This window comes from Agelaius tricolor, unplaced genomic scaffold (genome assembly GCF_023055355.1).
Source record: "Agelaius tricolor isolate 1412-34295 unplaced genomic scaffold, bAgeTri1.0.p SCAF_9, whole genome shotgun sequence".
NCBI lineage: Eukaryota > Metazoa > Chordata > Aves > Passeriformes > Icteridae > Agelaius > Agelaius tricolor.
In genome coordinates this window covers 18,451,381-18,467,365 of record NW_027269269.1, presented here as the reverse complement: position 1 = coordinate 18,467,365, position 15,985 = coordinate 18,451,381, and the positions used below count along the sequence as shown (strand labels likewise).

Below are 15,985 nucleotides of genomic sequence, written 5' to 3'. Positions count from 1 at the left end.
CTGGGTCTAGTTTTTGGAGAAGCTGGAAGCCCAGAGCTCCTAATGATGATAGTGAGGTACAGATGCCCAGCAGTGGGGACAAGAGACAGAATATTTTTGAGCTTATTTTTGAGAATAATCCTTGAGCTATGTAGACTGTGTTAAAAAATACTTGTCAGAGTTGGACAGCAATATCTGGGTTTTAACCTCAGTGCAAAAATAATGCTCCCATTACTGTTGTCTGGTGGTTTGTATTCTACCCAATGAAAATATACATTTCTGTTGAAAAGGCAGCAGAAGGGGCTGAATTTTACCCAGAAAAATGAGTTTTTAAAGACTCCTCACAGGCCATTTCTGCTTGCCCTCTGGGGAAATGCAGATGAGAAAAGCTGCATCTTGACAAGGACTTTTGTAGCAGTATGTGAGGCTCAGGCCTGGGCAGCAGAGCTGGTGTGCAGAGTGCTGAGGTTTTGGCTCATGCTGCGACGAGATGGGACCATACTTCCTTTTGTAAGCAGCCAAAAATAAATACATAAATTAAAGAAAAAGAAAGCTGTCTAAGTTCCCAGACAGGGACCGGGAAGTGCCAACTTCCCCCTGCAGCCAGTCAGAGTGAAGCAATGCAGCAGCTTCTCTCGCTGCAACTTCCAAAGGGCAGGGATCCATGATGCCCGCGAGGTTGCATGTGCACAGCACCCTCCTGCCACGCTCCAGGACCTGCTCTCCCCTTGCCACAGCCTCTGCTCCAGCTTCAGAGGCACAAAACAGAAGATGGGACAAGGATCCTTCCCAGGTCATCCCCCTCTGCTTGGATATGATCCAGGCACACTTGAGTAATTAACAACAAAGTGTTATATACCCTAATTATCTGGCAAAGCACTCAGAAGTTTGTTTATTAAACCTCTCAGCAGAGCTAGACACTGGATTGTTAGTCTACAGATGGCAGGAGAACACGGGAAAACTGAGACAAAGGACATTAAGAGTTACTCAGAGCCATACAAGTCATCTGCTCCAGGCTGAAAGACCTCATCAGCCTGGGTTCTCCACCCTTCTATGCAAGTGTTGTACTTCATTGTCAGTGGAGTCTTGCTCTGTCCTAGTTTTGATATTATTGTTTCTAATTAAAGTCAATAAAATGGCTGATTAGCAATGAAAACTCAAGCTGGGTTGATGAAAGCCACCAGAGTAGCTGAGGATTTATTCAAATAATCATTTCCCATTCTCTAGCTAACAGAGATATTCTACAAAGGAGTGATACAAAATGTTCTAAAGATTTAAATAAAACAGGTAGCTAAAATGTTTTTCAAACTTAATCATCCCATTGACTCCTACTCTAAGGCATTAAAATACATTACCAACACGATGGGAGGGAACAACTGGGTTAAATCTTTTTCTTTTCCAAGTGGAAAAAACCCATGTTCTATAAAAATTGCATTATAACAGCCAGGAAGAGGATAATTAATTTTTTTTTTTTTCATTTTTTTCAGATGAACATTGGTTATATGAGTTCTGCAAGTATCAATCACAACACAAAAAAGCATCAGTGGGTGCATTACTGAGCAAAGGGAGTCATGGTTCAGGCCACATTCCAAAGTTTGGGTGTAACTATTTAAAACCTCCAAAGCCTCAAATTCTACAGTAACTAAACAAAGTAAGCAACTGTATAAAAAAAATTACTAAAATCCATATAAAATGCAACATGTTACAGCTGACTACAACATGTATCTATATTCTATTCTACTTTAGTACAATGGCAGCAAATCGAAGAACTTCAGGGCATGTGCTAATGGATTTGTGCATCTATTTCAAGGAAAGCTGTGGGAGCAAATAGGGTTGAAGTTGCCTGACTTCACATCTCGTCCTGGAGCCATCTCCTGAGGCATAGAGTCTCCTTGAGAAGCAGGAGCTGCAGCCTGGACACAAGGCAGGTTCATGCTCTCATAGGGTATTAAGTTTGCCAAGGTGTTATTTTGCCACTGATGGTGAGCTGAGCTGCCCACAGGCTTCTTGCCTGCCTCAGTCACAAAGTAAAATAAGTTTCCAGGAGTCACCACAAACGTGGCTACTACGGCAGAGGAACATGTGGGCAGAGAGCTGTGACAGCCAGTACTGTCACTCACAAAGCCACAGCTTCTTAAACCCCTGCAGCTCTCACAGCATTGTCCAGGCACACGGGTGCAGTGGAGCTGCAGGGCCCCCCACACACGTGGATGCTGGGTTCTCCTGCCACAGACCCTACAGCACCTACCACTGACTGGAACAGGGATGATCAGGTATTCAGAGAAGGAAAAGAGACTATGCACTGGATTCAAGACACATACTGGTTCAACTTAGCTTACCTGTAAAATGAGGACCAAGAATTTCAGCTGTGGACACGTTTCACCAGATGAGCATAAAACTGTCTCTTCTCTTGCTCCCTGCACTTGATTTTTACAGCAAGGATATAAGACAAAGAACACATAGTCCAAGACTGCAGGGATTGCATTCAGCCCTGCATGTGAGGATCCCAGAACATAGCTGAACTGCAGCTAACCTCAGCACACACTCACCATGCTTGCTAGCAGATTACCTGCTTACCCTCCCCAAAATGTGGAGAGGAAAAAAGGACCAACAGTATATCCATGTGGCTGTAAAGCTCCAACTAGCCAAGCAACTCTAGACTCACTGTTGTACCTACAGAGTTGATGTATTTGGCCTCCCAGTAAGACAAAGTCATTAACAATCACTGCAGCAGTCATGAACCAGACTGAAGTATGCAGTAATTGATTAAAACCAGACATGTCACGGTTGCTTTTTATAGATCCAATTAAGTGTCAGCCTAATTAATGGAAGTTAGTGCACTAATTATAAGAGTCTGCATTATGACTCAGACTCAAACAAATGTTGTGCAAGAAATGTCAAAAAATTTTTTTCAGACATCCAAGATAAATAGTTACACTTATTTTTGTTACTTCTTAGCAACAGGAATGTTATACAACTGGACATCATTCCTGCAGCTGTATTCAGAAGAATTTAAAATTGTACAGTGTAGAGCAAATATTTGTTTAAAGACAATGTAATCCGTGTCATCATTAGCAAGTCATTTTGGAATAAAATTTTAAGAGCGTGTGTTGCCAGACTGCTGAGAATGAAGCCTTTTTTATGGAAGGCAGCCTCAAACACATCTCTTTTGAGCTCTGCAGTGTTTTCTTGAACATCAAAATGACAGCTCTCTCTCATTCTCCACGCTTTGAAAAACACTGAAGTACTGGCATTTTAAAAGTGAGATCAGTGTGATTTTAGTACCTTCTGCAAACAACAGGAAATTCACTGAGTTCAGCTCTCTACAAACTCAGGCAGACACAGCCAAAATAGTCTGGATGACTGAAATGCTTTTTAGATCCTCCCTGCAACCTGTAAAACCAGTTGTAGGATTGCAGAGAACATCTGGATTAGGCAGAAGAGCAGCAGAATAGATGACGGATTAGCAATCAAGGGGATGTGCTTGAGGAGAGAGGGATTAATTATGCTGCATCTAAACCAAGCTTGATAAGTAGATGTTAGCAGGCAGAAGTCTGAATAAAAGGCTGAGATTTTAAGCTAGCAGGAAAAAATAAGTGCTGGGGATGTTGAACTGAAATTCAACTAGAGAGATAATTATCTCAGCTAGAGAGATAATTCACCGAGATGGTATTGTGCCTGAAATAGGTGGAGAGGACAATGAGAACAAAGGCAAGGAAAAAACTTAGAAGAAGAAAATTACTTGGGCTGGAAGGGACCTCAGGAGGTCATTGGTTCAGTCTTCTGTTCAAAGCAGGGTCAGCAAGAAGGCCAGACCAGCTCAAGGCTCCACCTAGCTGCGTGTCTGATGAAGAGCACACAGTTTCTCTCATCAATCTTGTTCAATGCTTGACTGATTTCTCCATTATTTTCCCCCCTATGTCCACTGAGAACTTCACTTTTCTCAACTTATCCCCACTGCTTCTTGTCCTCCTGTCATTCATCACTGCAAGAAGTGGGTCTGTCTTTGGAGAACCTCCTTGCAGATCCTAACAGGCTGCTATATGGTTGCCTCTCAGCCTTTTAGCCATTTGCAGGGAACTTCAACACAATGTGAGATGAACATGAGAGGAGAAACCTAGTGAGGGCCTGATAAGAGAGAAAAGAAACAGGGCTAAGGAGGGCAAGGAATGATGAGATAACATATGCCACCAGTTAGGGAGGGGATAGCTCCCAGAAGTTTTAAGAAAAGCAATTTTATTTAAGCTCATGATGCAAAAGGCAGAACAGACAGGGCCTGGGATGAAGTGTGGCACAAGGGAAAAACATTGATGTTAAACTATTAACAAGAAGGGCTGAAAAGAGAGGAGCATGTACAGCCTGTGGGAAAGGAGAATAAAAAAAATAATTACTGCAGCCAGTGAGCTGTACTTCTTTACAACAAATGGCTTTGGCTGTCTCCAGTATGGTTCTGAATCATCTTCAGCTGTCACAGACCCTCCAGCCCAGTTCAGGTCCCCAAGGGGGCTTTTGTCCTCGCCAGAGGATTGGGGGCAAGGAATACCACACGGACTTCACAGCAAACCAATGACATTTCAAACCAGATATGAGGACACAGACAGCCCTACACTTGTACCACACACACTGGCTACTGACTCATCGGAGACTGAGGAGACCGAAGGGGAGAGCTCTATTACTGAATAAAGACTTTTCTGGAGACCTTAAAAAGCCCATGGATTTACAGCAGCTGACAATGATTCAGACATGCTGAGCAGACAACCTAGATGCTGTCATTGCTGAGGCACAATGAAACGAGAAGTTGTGCCAAGTAGGCCGTGTGTGTCACACTGAGAGACAAGATGAACTCCTCTGACCTTGCCTTCAGTAACAAGCACACACAGCACAGCAGACGGTCAATAAACGCAGGAACATCTCTCTTCCCACTTTTCCTCAAAGAAAAAACTCATCAACTATAAATGGCGCACTGCTCTCTCCTGTGGTCAGGAATAGCATCCCAAGCAACCCTGCCATGAAACAGAGCCCTGGACAACACACAAGCATGGGCATTCAGGTCTGCAGATAAACTCTCTGCAAGGACACAGAAGATGTGATTCCAGACTCATCTGTAAGTCTCCTCCATACCTCCCTTTCCAGCCTTTTCCAGCCACAGCTTGGAGGTTGCTTATGAGCTCTGTAAAGCTAAAAGCTAATCCCAAAATTACATGACTGCCTACTTGACCTTCTGCTCCCCTTCTACGTACACCTCTCCCAGGACAAATTCCTACCTGCCTCTCACACCTATCCTGCTCCACCTCTACTTTCTAATGGACTTAAGCAGGATCTGTCCCTCTCCCAAGTCCTAAAAGTCACAAGAGAATATGGTCAAGACTGGATGGGGAAGGTTCTCCTCAGCAATTTTATCTCAGTCTCCTCCCACAAATTCTCAGGAACAAAGTGTTCTCGAGAGCCTTAAGACTACAACACTTAACATTATATCTAAGCTAAAGTAATTTTTGATGACTAGATAATTTTATAGATGTGAAGAATTTAGTCTGGCTAAAACAAAGCGTAAATTTCATGGAATCAAATCCAAAACAGATAAATCTTTACTGTTTTACCTGATTTGTTTATTGGGAAGACCAGAATATTTCCATTTTGGAGGTGGAAAACTCACTTTTTACCACTCTAAGACTAAGAGTGAAAGTCTCAAGTCTGTCAAAGAGAAAGTTCTCTTTTATAATGGGTTTGGTCTTCATCTACACTGAATTTTCCCAATAAATTAACTAAATTAGTACATTGAGTAGCTGGCATGAAATCAGGGCAACAACCCTTATCTGAAGGCACATTTTTCTGAGCAGTTGCAATGTGGATTCTCCTCAGACATGGTACTTCAGCCAAACCACTGCTGGCCAGCTGGACTGCTGATAGAGCCTGTCAGAGACCAGATCTCAGGCAGGTATCACTGCAGTTGTTTGCCATGTACCAAGGAGGGCTCATAATGAACTTATGGTGACTTTAAAAACACTTTTAAAGTGATCAGTTTTTGTGGAGTGGAAACCTTCTGAAAATGGGAGGGATAAAATCCTAGCTTTGGAAAATGTGAACTTTAAAGATTGGCCTTTTCATCTGGGAGTTCTGACCTGTATTTCTAATAGTGTTTGCTGTTCATGCCTGAATATGCAATGCTGAGAATCAGTAGTGGAGTTTTTCTATGTAATCACTGTAGCACAGTTTATTGACTGCTGATAAATAGCTGCAATGAAATTGTTCAAAGGGCAATTTTTGCATACAAATCAAAACATATAAATTTTTTCAGAAATCTCTTTTCTGCCTGGTTTGTTCTCCCTGAGTGACATGGTCTCTTCTCAGACCAGCTCAATGTCTGCAATATGCAGAAACACTCAAGCTAGACATTCTTGATAGACAGGGTGTTTCTCATGAGGTGCCCTGCCTGCTGTGGCCAAAGCACAGGTCACTTGGCAGCAGATATTAGCTGTGTCATCTCAGATATTAGCTGGGGCAAGTTTTGTTTAATTGAAGGGGGAGAGATTTTGATCCCTGGAAAATGAGATGGCATGGGTTTGTATGTGTTAGACTTAATTGACTATCATGCATTGTGACCTTTACTGAAAGATGTAATTCAAGTAAGTCCAAAGAAGGAACGTGGATTCTAATGATCAACCTGAAATACAATCTCACTCTATTACATCAGGCTGTACCCCTTAAATAGTACACAGCCTGCTCTAAGATAAAGCTAAACTCAGCAGATTCCTTGTCTGGTAAATACTTTTTCCATTGATATCACTCAGATGTACCTTGCTCTCTAAGGATGGATAAATAAAAAAATCAATGCTCTTCAGCATACAGTACATTACAGCTTCATGTTCCTATTTTACAGGAGTGTGTTGTTCTTACAGACATTTTGAATAAATCTAGGGCCATCTAAATTTAGATGTGTTTATTCATAATGGAGCATAGCTGTTCTGGGAACCTGCTCCTTTTATTTTTACTTTATTAAAGTACATTGAGTTTTTGAGGCCTGCAGCTCAAATGGTATTGAATCCCTTCAGTCTTCAAAAATAAATGAAGTTCTTCTGGATGCAAAAGCACTGCACAGATACATCACACAGCATTAACTCTCTAGATGCTGTGAGGCCCTCCAGAGTATAGAATCATTCAATGGTTTTGGAAGTGACTCCAAAGACAATGTTGTTCTAACTCCCTGGCCATGGGCAGGGACATCTTCCACTACCCCAGGTTGCTCAGAGCCCCACCCAACCTGGCCCTGAACACATTCAGGGATGGGGCATGCATCCCTGTATGTGTTCAAGTTTCTCTGGTAAACGTGTGCCAGTGCCCACCACCCTCAAGTAAAGAATTGTTTCCTGATATCTAATTCAAACCTTTCCTCTTTCAATCTGAAGCCATTCCCCCTTGCCCTGTAACTCCATGTCCTTGTCCAAAGCCTCTCCTCAGTTCTCTTGTAGCCCCTCCAGTACTGGAAGGGGCTCTAAGGTCTCCCTGGAGCCTTCTCTTCTCCAAGCTGAACAATCCCAGCTCTCTCAGCCTGTGTCCACACAAGAGGTGCTCCAGCTCTCTCTCTAGGCTGGCCTCTCAGTACCCATCATCCAGCCACTGCCACTCAGTCCATTTCTGGCAGATAACCATGGCAGATACCTGATGGATACCAAAAATACCAGCTGGGAATATCCCACAGACAAAGACGAAAACTTCTCATTTTGCTCACCCTGCCATTACTTCCAAATGGAGCTGGCCAGAAACTGTCAGGAAGGCAGGCACATTGAAGAAATGGCTCTTTTCCACTGACTCCTTTTCCTCTCTTGATGTCTGTAACAATGAGGAACAAGTCAGACCATTGGTGTTTAAATAAAAAGCACAGCACGTGGCTTATTTTCCCTCTTTTCAAAGCATCAATTTTCACTTTCCTACCAAGATGAACAGAGAGGAGGAAGAGAAGAATCTCTATCATTTGTAGTTTGAAGCTTCATACAGCATTGCCTTCAAAATTCAATTTCAAGCCTGATAAGAAAATGGAGGAGTGTTTTCTGTGTCAGCCCCACTGACTTTCAGAAAAAGCTTTTAACACAGTGTTATTTTCTTTTCACAGGGAAATGAATTTGTTTCCACTGGAAAAAGACAAACAGTAATAAAAAAAAAAAGCAATGCAATATCCTCTTAAGATTTGTTTGCTATTCAGTCTTTAAAAATAACTCAACTGAAAAAATATTAATTTGGAGACATCACAGCTTACATATTATATAGGCAGTGAAAAATAAACTGTGTTTCATTTCAGCTTTTGCATGCCTTTTTCAGGTCATCAGATATTTTAAGCACAAAAAATCTACAAGTAATAGAAAATTTAACAAGTTCAGTATTCCATTATGAAAAACCTCAAAAGAAAAAAAAGTCCCCAAGAGACAATAGGCACAGATTTTAAAAAAGACACACAAAAATTCATCTGAAAACAAGAATAACCTTTAATATTTACTGTGGGTGTCAAGTACTAGAACAGGTTGTCCAGAGAGGCTGTAAAGTCTCCATCTAGGGAGATATAAAAAACTCAGCAGCAGAGTACTGGCTAACTTGCTCCAGCTGACACTGTTTGAGCACAGTGAGATGGATTAGATGATCTCTAGAGGTCACAACTCAGTGACTTTTAAAGAAACACGAAGATAAATGATATTGTGTTTCAGCATCTTGTATATTTCAGTATCATCCCTAAACTTTGGAGGAGCCAAAGGTTCAGGAGAAAAACAGAATGAAACTTCAAAGCTAATCTGAGGTCTGGCTGATCTACATTCATCTCCAAATACTTTCTTCTGAAATAAGTTTGAAATACCCAAGGTGTAGCTCCTAGGAGTCATGCTAAGTGTTGCTAGTTCAGCTAAGTATGCCACTGCCTCCAGCCACCCAACTCCCCAACTTGCTCTGTCACAGGGAGCCTTGTTCTCCAGTCGTTGATAGCCTACAACCTGCCATTTTTCTCTTATGAGCTTGAAGGTGTTGCTTTTGTTCTCAAAAAGCTCTGCTGCTCATCACAAAGATAAAACAGTGACTTCCAAAAACCTCAGATGACAAGGTAGTTTTATCTCTTCACAGCATCACACTGAAGAAAAGAGCAAGCTTGCCTTGTTCCACAAAGATCAATGAAAAGATGACAATTTGTGGCTCTAACCCCAGGACTGCTTCCTTTGTTTCAAAGGTTTTGTGGTTCTAAAAAAACCAAACACCAAACTCTGAGGATGCAGAAGCAGGTCCCTACTGTTTTCATCAAACAAACCCAGAGCATTTGCTCAAAAACAATAAGGATATTAATAAACATCAAACATTCACATACTGCAGCCCCAGAACCATGGCCAGAACACTAAAGAGAAGAGCCATGGCTTCTGGCTTCTCTTTTCCTGCAAGCTTAGTTCAGACATTCCTTGTTTCACCAGTGAAAAATCCCACCTAATCCTGTAGGATGCAACTTCTAAACAATGAGAAAGAGACAAACTAGAAGCAAGAAAAGAACAAGAAGTCAGCCACAAAATCTCAATGCTTCCTCCCAGATCCACAAACAGGATACAACTGTCTCCAGGAGCTGGGGCCTGGTTTATTTATAATGACTTTGCGTAATTTTTCATTCTCCAAATCACATGTGATCTCAGAGAGACATAAGGGAAAGAGAAACACAGTAAGTGACTAGATAAAGTGAGACAATCTACAACTCAACTGGGCTCCTGAAAACCTGCAGCCTGTTTGACAGGTCACTGAGAGATCCCAAGATATTTGTCTGCATTGTGAGCAGCTCCTGAATGGCTTCTGACAGAAGGTGAAACATAAACACAGCAGTATTTAGATTGAATGTTACTGCCCCATCACCATCTGATCACCTCCCCTCTCCACAGCTGCCCACTTGCTCTCTCTCATCCTAAGGCACAATACTCAATACAATAGTACAACACAGCTCATGCAGAAAACTTTCCTATGCAGGAAAAATTAAATGCCTCCCTTTTTGTTCAGAAGGGACACCTTCAGCAAGGGGAGATTCCAAAATTAGCAGCTGCATATTTCATAGGTACAAGTATCAGCTAATCCGCTGGAGGTGACTCCTTCCTATACATTTGAGCACAGGCCAATGTTCCCAAGTGCCTGTGATTCATGCTCAGCCTTTTAGAGCAAGATGGCTTCTTTATTATATGAAACCACAGCTACTGATACACAAACGGTAGGGGACACTATCCCTTCACTGCTGACACTGGGTGAGACTGGTTTTCATGTACATGACCAGCAAAATGAAGCAACAACACTGTGGTGCTTTTACTTCAATTAGATGTACGCTTCTCCCCATTCCCAACCCCAAAACACAGACTTGATAAAAGATTAGGAGGTGAATTATGGGTTTCCTTTCAAGCTCCTTCCATCCCAGAGTCGAAAACTACCCAAATTACAGTGGGGGAAAAGGGAGAGAGAATCTGTATGAAACATCTTGGTGTCTCAGAGCAAATGTGCTATAAACATGCTAGTATTTGACGTCAACTTCAAAGGCTTTTTATTCTCATTCTAAATACAAGAACAACTGGATTTAGTACCTGTTTTGTTCTCCATCTCCTCAAATGTCTAATGGTTTAATTTAAAATTATTCCCTTTGATGTCAGTCTTGTATTAACTTCTCCTTGAGGCAATTAGCTTCAGGAGAGTACAAACTGTTTGATTCTGTCTTACACTCTATGCAAGCCAAAAGCATGAAGGGATCAGAGAAGACTTGAAAAGCTCATAGAAATCATTGCTGTAGCTCTAGCCCAGGCCCACACAACCATGCTGCTGCAGCTTCCCAAAAACACATCTTTAATCCAGATTTGCCCTCTGTGATACCCATCATAAACATGATTGGATTTTCCTTTTCAGACAACCCCTGCAAAATTCCTAACTTCTAAGAAGTCCTCCTTGCAATTCCAGTCCTAATTCTGACCAGCTGGACTTGCACTGAGCAACAGCAGCTGGTTCTGCTGAGACATACATCTCATAAATATGTACTGGAATGCATAACATCTCATAAATACAGACTGGACAGGCAGATATGAATCAGGTAGAAATGAGGAGAAACTGGGAGAGCTAGAAAAAGCCAGCCGTCCCTCAGCTCAGGTCCAGCTTACCCTGATCCCTGCTGAGCACTTCTCTGAAGTACCAGTCTCTCAGGCACTGGCTGCCTCCCAGACCATCACACATCTCTAAAAGGGAAAACACCTTACAGACACTAATACTGTTGTGCTTAACTGTGATCCTCCCCAGCAGATCCCAGCTTTCTTCAGTGCTGACAAGGATATTTTTCAGTAGTACCAAAGGGATGGTAGGAGTAAGTTTCTGCATCTTCAGCAGCAGGTACATACTGCTGGTGCCACAGCTGGCACAGCCACAAACCTGCACTGTCAGGAACCTAAAAACTTTGACACTGACTCCTGTGAGCGAGGGACAAAAAACCCTTGAAAGCCCAACAATCTCCAGATGCATTTTAGAGAAGAACTATACCCAGACAGTTCTTCAGGCTTACAGTTAGATAACCTTTCAAGCAATGAAATGGCTTGATCCAGACCCTGGGCTCAGCCAGGTGCCCTGAGGTGTGCATGGGAAGAGACAAGCCTCACACAGAGCACATTTTACCTCCGACAGGGAGAGTGCAGCACTCCTTACACATAGAGAGTGGTCCCAGGAAGGAATACAGCCACAGGCAATAAAAACTACATGTGAGATCTTCTTTAAGGAGCTGTGAATGCATGATACAGCTGTTATGCTTTGGAACTCACTGCATACTGAGTTCCCTTAAAAGGCTGCAGCTGGGCAGCAGGGAAAGTGGCTGTGGAGACCCACGCTGAACCAGCTGGAGTGTCCTGGGCCAGACAGGCTCTTACAGAGCACTGAGAAGCCTCCACCTTCTCCACATCAGCTGAAAGCAGCCATACAAAGAAAATTTTCCAGGCAGCAAAGTGGAAAAGAGAGCAAGAGACTCAGAAAACAGGGAGTCTTCAACACTGCAGACAGAGTGGGAGGCTACTGAAAATAGCAGGGAACAGACATGCAGCTGGGTCACAAGGACAAAAGTATGGCAAATTTCTTAGGACGCAGCCACAGAAGGGGACTGGGTAAAGTTTCTTGCAACATAAAAAACTGCTAAGAATTCTAGACTTCAGAAGAAATAAAAGAGAAAAATAGGAAAAAAAAAAGCAAGGAAAAAATCTGTGCTGAGGAGTAGGTGCTAAAACTGCTGGTATAGGGGAATTATTTTCAGATTAAAATAGAAAAAGGGCTATCTGCCCCTGCTGATCTGCATTCTCCCTATTTCAAGAATTACCTCATCCTGCTTTGGATGATACTAAAACACTGCTTTCAACAGTCAAAGGTCTTCTAGTATTTTCAATATATTTACTTTATAGAAAGAAGCACAAACAAGATGCTTTCTCCCCTACATGCTCCACTACAGGAAGACACTGTCAACAGAGCAGAAAGCCACAAGATGGTGTTGCTGATGTGGGTTAGGGTCTGCCTAGTAGTCTTCACACTTCTGGCAGTCTCTCCTCAAACCTACACTTTTCAGGCGGAGGAGTTTCCTCTGGAGTTGTTATCCATCTTGTGACTTATTTGTTCTTTAAAATGTCCTCTGCTTACTGCACTCTTTTCACCATTACAGTACTTAATTTTAAAAACATTTGGTTGATTTGCCCAGCAGTGAGGGAATATGGATTCCCCCCCATCCCAAGCCCTAATATGAGAGCATCCCAACCAAAGTTATGTACAGACTCATCAGTATATCCAAAACCAAACAAAGATAATGAGGAAGCTGAACATATAAACAAACACAAATCCTACAGGATTAAGAGTTTTGGGAATCAAAAACCACATTTCAAAAAGCCTTTTCATTCTAACTTCAGATACATTTTTCCCCATTTCTTCAACTCACATGTAAAAACATATTCATACTCTCTTCACTTTCCATCCTTTCAAAAGAATGCACAGGCCTGAGCAGCCATCAGTTGTTAGTCAGAGGATTAAAACTGTGCATGTAAGAGAAAACAGCTATTTAAAGGCAATAGTACACAGTGGGTACAAAAGCAGCCTCTACTTGGGTCCTCAAGGCTATTCAACTAAAGTCTTCAACTTACTTCACCTGCAGCAGATCAGCAAAACTGGGGAGACTATTAGTTCTACACACTGCCCAAGGGAGCTAAAAAAAAAAACCAAACCCAAAAGGCAGAAAAACCCCAACCTGTTAGCAGATGTATTGCAATTACTACAAATTCAGGAGTAATAGAACACCAATTCTGGTTACAGCTAGAAGATACATCTTAAAACTTAAGGAACAGGATTTTAATATTTTTTGAAACTGAAAAATCCAATTTGAAGGTTGTTTTCATCAAAAGTCTTATCTCCTTCTCAAATATAAGTGGCACATGAATTCATATTCTCCCTTGTCCTGTTCAAACAGTGAATTAAAGGCTAGTTTAAAAAGTGACTGAATACAGCAGACAAGAATGTCTTGATAGTTGGTTTGGTTAAAAGCATATGAAGATTCTGGGCTTTGCTGCAAACACCATATCCTTATTATTATGTCTGACACCCTTCTGTGACTCCTATTTTGTGTCTGACAGCATCACATACATGGCCAAGGCAGGCTTCATCTTCCCTATGTTTTCACTGTCAAAAAACAGTATCAGTGCTCCAGTGGAGTGACGTGACCCCAGCAGGATAGCAGGCAGCCTCAGAATTCTGCTAGCCAGGACCAGTTGTGAATAGGGCTTTGCAGAAACTAAACTAAGTCCTTAATTAAGCCAGACAGTGAAGCTGTAATCAAAGAAAAAACAGGAAATCAGGGAGAATTCCCCTCCTCCCAGCAGCAAGTGGGTTTGTGAATTCCTTCCTTTATGGCACAGGCCATTTAATGGGGTCTGGCTTGGCACTTAGTGCACACCTTTCAAGCACAGCTGTAGTTACATTTCTCCAAGACAGGTATTATTTGCACCTCAGCATTCCCACTGGAAAGGAGTAAAATATCCACCTTGAACCATGCATTTCAATAAGATCCAGTTTATACAAGTTTCAGGCTCACAGTTTAGCACCTCAATCAACATTTGCATCAGGGCTGCTGTCACTACCAGCCACCTACGCTGTAGTCCTGCATCCTCTACAGCTTTCAAGTGGATACAATTTGTCCCGAAGACGCAATACACTGTACAGCTGCAAACTGCATAATGTTTCCATCATTAAGTGTCACTTGTTTTCACGTCTTAATTTGCATGCAACAGCCTGGAGTGAACCTTGGGTAGCATTAAGGCATCTCAATTAAACAGGAACAATTTAGTTTAGCTAATCAACCCTATTGTCCCAGCAAGCAAAAAGCTGAGCCACATGTACTGGTCTGGAAGGGAATCACTGGTAGCACAGGTTAGACCTTGAGATCCTGGAGAACAAGCAGACAGAAGCTTTTTTTGTCACAAGGCTGTGCAGAGTGGAAGACACGGTCCCACAGCAAGTAACTGCTACCTCAACAATTTTTCTTTTGATTACAGATGAATCACCAGCAAAGCTGGAGCCGATACACATAGGAGGCAATGGATGCCGTTGTTTGAGACAGAAGACTGAATTTCAGATACAGAAGTATAAAAGACAGTGGAATTCTCTATGATTAATTGTAAGAATCCGTGTAGCTTGGGCTGTTGTGTGGGGTTGGGAATCATGAGAAATCTGCGGGGGAGATCTTAGTGGTTATGGCTGTGTTTCAGTTTCACAGGAGCTTCTGACCCATGATGTGAAGTACTCTTATAACAATAGATTGTGGCAGTAATTTGGTGTTTATGGGGAAGCTTGACAATATTGGGGGAGAATTCCAACATACAACAGGAATAGCTTGTAGGGAGGAACCTGTATGTACATGCTGGTGAAAAGGAGTTTCAGATATTGCTGACTTTTTTTTTTTAAGAATTATCTCATGATTAATTATATTATTTGTTTCAAAGCTAAGAAGTACTTGAATGTAGTAGTTTGTCCTGAATGACCCAATCCATCTCTTGGGCTCTTATGATCACGTAATTCTGTTTACTAAGATGTTCCACCTCCCTCTGTTATTCTTTGTAAATTTTTCCACAGCACCAGGAATAGAACAACCTCATCAGTAAAAAAAGGTGCTGATTAAGGCACAAAATAGCAATAAAATAAAAGATAATGTATCTGTTTAACTGTCTAAATTATTAGTTGAAACAAAGGATTGCTTTATTAAAAAAATCACAGAAGTACATAAAAGGGTTTATGAAGATAAATATTTCCTCTAACCTTTAATAACTCAAGAACTGCTTTGAAAAAAAAACACAAAAAACCAAACCAAACAAACTTTATGCAACCCAACTTACCTCAATTTGAAAGAGTTCCCCAGCACCTTCACAGTCATTGGATGTAATTACGGGGGTATGAATATGCACATATCCATTATCCTGGAACAGACAGAACAGCAAAGTTAACAGCTGTCACCCTGAAGGATGACATCAACCAGCACACATAACTAGGCCATTAGCCCCCAGCCAGGACAGCACATGGAGTCTTTTGGGCAGCTTCTGGGACAGATGACAAACTAAATGCTACCATGACTTACACATCATTGTTTACTATCTGTGTGTTTTCCTCCAGGTTTCAAAGCCAAAAGAGATTTATGTCATTACTATGAGTTTTTTTGCAATGGCCTGTTTCCATACCATTCTCCTTTCTTCTCACTTCCTCCAGCATTTTTATAGTTTTGGGCAGTTTCAATCAAATTCACCCCTAAGACCTCAACACTTTGTTTCTTTCAGCTTTTTGGAAGGCAGTGGTAGGCAAAGAACACTCTTTGCGTGCTGCATTAAGAGAAGTGATCAAATGTGTTGGATGACAAAAATCACATACTGGATGAAAGAGACCTTAAAAACACCCAACCACCAATAAAGTGTCAGTCCTACCTTGCATCTTCTAAGATACTGAAGTCAAGCTAATTTTAAGAGACAGG

The 15,985-nt window shown here is 41.8% G+C and overlaps 1 protein-coding gene across 3 annotated transcripts in view; it reads right to left on the bottom strand.

Moving 5' to 3' along the window:
• NARS2 (asparaginyl-tRNA synthetase 2, mitochondrial) overlaps positions 1-15,985 on the bottom strand; it is a 49,015-nt gene that overhangs the window by 25,432 nt on the left and 7,598 nt on the right. For 2 of the 3 annotated variants that reach the window (XM_071432916.1, XM_071432918.1), the window contains exons 5-6: positions 15,360-15,440; positions 7,706-7,806 (exon numbers count right to left, since the gene is read on the bottom strand). In XM_071432916.1, coding sequence (XP_071289017.1) covers positions 7,706-7,806; positions 15,360-15,440 — 182 coding nt within the window. The remainder of the gene's footprint in view (positions 1-7,705; positions 7,807-15,359; positions 15,441-15,985) is intronic. The other variant, XM_071432919.1, reaches the window with a different exon arrangement.